Raw genomic sequence first — 4839 nt, 5'->3', positions numbered from 1 at the left:
TATATATATATATATGTGTCTATTTATACACGCACACGCGCAGCCACCCGCACACGCACACACACGCATGGCCGTCACCCACCGCCTGGCCCCGGGCCCCGCTCCCGCTCGCAGCAGCAAACGAGCTCCTTCCGATAAAAATCTGCCTAAAATAAAAACGTGGTCTGGGCCCCCCCCCCCGCCCGGACCCCGCTCCCGGCCCTGCCGTCCTCTGCCGGGACGATGCCCGGTTGGCATCCCGGCTGCCTCACTCCCGGTCACCGTCTTCGCTGCTGCCTGCAAGGACCGGAGAGGTGGCATGAGTAGGTGGCAGCGCACCCATGGGACACCCAGCCCTTCGGAGGGGGTGACAGTCCCCACATGGCACAAGGGCAGGGTGTCCCGCACGCTCCCGGCTGGCACCGGGACGGAGGGGAGGGATGGCAGCTCTCTGGGATGGTGGTGGGTTCCTGGGACTCACCTCCTATGGAGTCCATGTCCGAGTCGGAGACGTGGGTGATGGAGAAGCGGGACACCGGGGCGGGTGAGACCGTGAAGCGGGAGAACTGGATGGGCAGCACCTGCTTCTGCGCCGGCACCAGGGTGGGCAGCGCGGGCACGGCCGGGGCGGGCTCTGCCGGCGTCCCCGTCAGCGAGGCCATCAGGGACGGCTTCACCGGCATGAGCGGGAAGTCGTCATCCCACTCGAAGCCACCGCCTGTGACATGGAGAGAGGGGGCTGAGCCCACCGTGGGGTCACCCCAGCCTGCCCCACCGTGCCCCCCCCTCCATAACCCTCCCCAGCCCCTTACTCTCTTCCGAGGCATTGCCGTCCGAGGAGTCGTCCGAGGTGCCCAGCCTGTCCGCCGGGCTGGGGGGGCTGCCGCCGGTGGGGGGCTGCCCCGAAGGCTGGGGGGGCTCTGGGAAGCTCTGCTCAGCCAGCTCCCGCGTGGGGCTTTCCTGCACAAAATGGGACAGGTGGGAACAGACCATGGATGGAGTCACCCTTGGGGACGGCTCCCATCAGTCCCCAGCACCCAAAAACCCCCCTGGGGCTGTGCTCAGTGCCCGTGGCCACCCACCTGGTCGAAGAGGTAGATGGTAACGTCATCGTAGAAGGAGACGGCCTTCTTCTTGCGCTCCAGGTCCTCGCAGAAGGCCTCGGAGAGCAGGCTGGGCATCTTGAGGAGGCTGCGCAGGTTCCTGCCACTCTGGCTCTCGGCCACCACGATGGGCACGGCCACCGGCTCCTCCTCGCTCTCCTCGCTTTGCTCCTGGATGTTGTAGCAGCGCAGTTCCTCATCCGACTCATCGCTGTCCTCCGTGTCCTCCTCCTCCTCCTCCGCCTCCTCACGGCGCTCGGGGGCAACTGGCCGTGGCTCCCGGGGGGACGGGAGCGGGGAGAGGCCTGGGGGTGACTCACCCCCCGGTAGCAGCGTGCTGGGACCCCCCGGCGCGTCACCCACCCCAGTCCCCTCCGGTGGCAGTCCCAGTTCCCCAATCCCCGGTGAGGGGGGCACAGTCTGTTCGCCCCCAACTGTGGCTTCCCCAAGTCCGGGGACACCCTCGGGCACAGGGGTCCCTCCGAGGGGCACCGGCTCCCCGGGGCTCGTTGGCACTGGGGTCAAGAAGAAAGTCTTGGGTGGCACAGAACCCGGGGGACAGGTATCTCCGTCGGGATGCGGGGAGCTGCCCGGTACCAGCCCCGTGCCGGCGGGTCGCTGCTCGGTGCCAGGCGCCGTGGGGGCCGCCGTGCTCCCAGCTTCTGCCCCCCTCCAGTCCCCCACCAAACCCCCCGCCACCGGCGTGTCCACTGCCACCGCAACGCCGGGCGCTGCCGGGGGGCTGCCGGGCGCCCCTGGGGGGTGCAGAGGGTCCTCTCCCGGCACGGGGGCTCGCCCCATGTCCTGCACAGGGGGTCGGGGACCCTCCTCTGCCTCCGGGGTCTGGGACCCATCGCTGTCCTCCTCGTCCTTGGGGCCACGCTCGGCCTCGGCGTCGTAGTCGGAGAAGTAGGCAGAGTCGCGGTAGGGGTTCTTCTCGGCCAGGCTGTGCAGCTCGGCCCCGAGGGAGGTGGAGAGCCGCGTTTCGGGGGCCGGACCCTCACCCTCGCCCCCCGGCAGCCCCGGGGGTGGCTTCCCCAGCTGGCTGAAGGCCTCCGGCTCTCGGGGCTCATGGGGCTCTTTGAGGACAAACTCGGGGGACTCGTTGTTCTCGGTGTCGTAGCCGCTGTCGAGCGCCTTGGGCTGGCCGGCGGGCACGAAGGCAGTGGGGCTGAAGACCTCGCAGGAGCTGGCTGTGGATGGGATGTCCAGCGACTCCAGGGAGTCCGGCGTCCCCACCTGCTTCTGCAGGGACTTGAAGGCTGGGGCCACCTCCGCCCGCTCCACGTAGTCCCCGGAGAAGTCGGTGAAGATGCCGGAGGTCAGCTCCGCCGTGTCCTCATCGCTCCCCTCGTCCACGCTGGGGAAGCTGGCACTGGAGAAGGTCTTGTCCGGCGTCCGGTCGGCATCGCCGGCGGCACACGCGGCGCTCTCGGCGGCAGCCTGCCCGGGCATCGGCGCCGGCGCCTCAGAGGCCTCTGGCGCAGGCTGGGCGCCATCTATGCCAGGCTCCACGGGGGGGTCAGAGTTCGGGGTGGCGGTGCCAGCCACGGGGGTGGCCTCCCCCGGCCCCGCTGCGGCCGTGGCGTGGGGCAGGGGGCTGAGGGCAGGGCTGCTCCCCTCCACGCTCTCCTCTGGGCGGGCATCGTGCTGGGCCCCCGCGGCGGCTGGCGGCGGGGCCGTGGCGGGGCCCCACGGCGTGGCGGGACTGCCAGCCAGGGCTGCTGCCTGCGAGCGGCCGGAGGTTGATGAGTCACGGCTGTGCCAGGCCTGACGCCGCGGGGAGGGCGAGCAGCACGGCGGGGAGGAGGAGCCGCCAGCCGTGCCGGGGGCCTGATCCTGCCGCGGGCGGCGGAAGTCGTGGCCTGCCGGGGACCCCCCGAGCTGGGGCTGGCCACCGCGTGGCACGGTGCCCAGCGGCTTGGCCATCAGCCCGCGGAAGGTGATCATGCGGCGGTAGCACCAGCTGTCTCCGGCCGGGGGCTCACGGGGGGCCGGGCTGCCGCTGCCGATGTTGTTGTTGGAGGAGCTGTTGGAGGCCCAAGGGTGCCGCTGAGCCGGGGGGCTCGCACCCTGCGGGCGGGGGGCTCCGGGGGGGCTGTCCTCACCCATATCCAGAGCCACGCAGTCCGGCCGGGCCACGCTCTGCCCCGGTGGCCGCCCCCCTGGCGGCTCCCCGTAGCCCCGGGGGCTGTAGGCACAGTTCACGGAGGGCGAGACGCCCAGTGGGTCGGTGAAGATGCTGGGCTGGAAAGCGGGGACGGGCCAGTCCTGGCTGTGTGGCTGGGGGGGCTCGTCCTCCAGCAGGTACCCCTCCTCCCCGTGGCTAGGGGATGGCTCGTAGCCCCGCGGCTCCTGGCCCGGGCAGGGGTAGGGGTAGTACTCGGCGCATTCCCAGGAGCCCTCGCCCACCGGCGTGTGGCCCAGCAGCGGCTCCATGCTGAGGGAGACGGTAGGGCTGCTGTCAGAGTCATAGGTGCTGCCGTTCCGGGTCCCTTGGGCTCTCCAGCAGGACGGGGGGCGCGGGGACCCCCGCTCGCCCGCGGGGCTGTAGGCGCACATGGCGTAGTCCAGCTCGGCGCTGCCTTCCCCGGGCCCCTCGATGCGGATGTAGTACTCGCTGCCGAGCGAGGGGCTGTGGGCACCCAGGATGGGCACCACGCCGGGTGCGGGCAAGCCGGGGCAGCCCGGTGGCTTGCACTCGTAGCAGGAGGGCGAGACCCCCAGGCTCAGGTGGCCAGTGGTCGTGGCCGGGTAGTAGAGGTCGTGGTAGCGGGCGGCGCTGCTGGGGCTCAGGGACCCCAGGGGTGCCTGGAAGTGCTCGGTTTTGGTGTGCTCCCACTTGTACTCAAAATTGAGGCCGTGGCTGGTCTCCATGACAGTGAGGATGTCGTCCCCGTCCGAGGGGAAGCCGTCGGCAGAGAACTGCTCCAGCAGCGGGAAAGAGGAGAGCTCAGCCCCGTGGTGGCTGGCGCTGGCGCTGCCGTTGGGCTTCATGGAATTCCAGCGCTTCTCGAACTCTTCTTCCGCCTCCGTCGCCCCTTTGGCGCAGAGGTAGGAGAGCAGGAGGTGCACCTCCTCCGCCGTCGGGCGCTGCTCCGGCTGCAGCCAGCAGAACTGCATCACCTCGTACCTGCCGCGGCGAGGGGCGGGGGTCAGCCCCGGACCCCCCAACCCGCCAGGGGAAGGGGAGAGGGAGGGGAACGGGATGGGTCCTCACCAGCGCTCCGACAGCGAGAGCTTCAGCTGGGGCTTGGGCAGCTTGAGCTGCTGCTCCTTGATGGCGTAGGCCAGCACTTGCCGGTCGGAGTAGTGGTCGTAGGGCTGGCTGCCCAGCTCAAACAGCTCCCAGATGGTGACACCCAGCGACCTGCGGGCAGGGTGGGATGCTGGGGGGCACGGGGAGACCCCAACCCTGCTACCAGCTGTCAGCCCCAAAACGATCCACCCTGACACATCCCGCTGATGCTGCCTTCACCAGACACCTCCTTCTGCACCTCCCGGCCACCAGCCCCTCCTGTCCCCCCCCAGGACTGTGCTCACCAGACGTTGCTGGACTTGGTCTGGTCCACGATGAGCAGGTTGCCGTGCACTTCGTCGATGAGCTCGGGTGCGATCCAGCGCAGCGGCACCCACAGCTGGTCGGCCGTCACGAAGTAGTCGTCCTGCCAAGTATGCAGGGTCAGTACGAGAAGAGAACGTCAGACTTACACATAAGAGACTGGCCACACCGCAGCAAAAGTTGTCCCCACCCCCA

General features: G+C 69.9%; 1 protein-coding gene across 3 annotated transcripts in view; it reads right to left on the bottom strand.

The window, feature by feature from the left end:
- Positions 1 to 158: 158 nt before the first annotated feature.
- Positions 159 to 4839, bottom strand: part of AATK (apoptosis-associated tyrosine kinase) — a 10782-nt gene continuing 6101 nt past the window's right edge. The window contains exons 8-13 of one of the 3 annotated variants that reach the window (XM_014950144.1): positions 4626 to 4765; positions 4303 to 4452; positions 1062 to 4215; positions 792 to 939; positions 461 to 718; positions 159 to 276 (exon numbers count right to left, since the gene is read on the bottom strand). In XM_014950144.1, coding sequence (XP_014805630.1) covers positions 248 to 276; positions 461 to 718; positions 792 to 939; positions 1062 to 4215; positions 4303 to 4452; positions 4626 to 4765 — 3879 coding nt within the window. In that variant the 3' untranslated portion in view covers positions 159 to 247. The remainder of the gene's footprint in view (positions 277 to 460; positions 719 to 791; positions 940 to 1061; positions 4216 to 4302; positions 4453 to 4625; positions 4766 to 4839) is intronic. The other 2 variants (XM_014950151.1, XM_014950159.1) reach the window with 2 other exon arrangements.

Source organism: Calidris pugnax, unplaced genomic scaffold (genome assembly GCF_001431845.1).
Source record: "Calidris pugnax isolate Ruff unplaced genomic scaffold, ASM143184v1 scaffold9, whole genome shotgun sequence".
Taxonomy (NCBI): Eukaryota; Metazoa; Chordata; class Aves; order Charadriiformes; family Scolopacidae; genus Calidris; species Calidris pugnax.
Note: the sequence above shows the minus strand (reverse complement) of the source record. Positions and strands in the feature narration are given on the sequence as shown.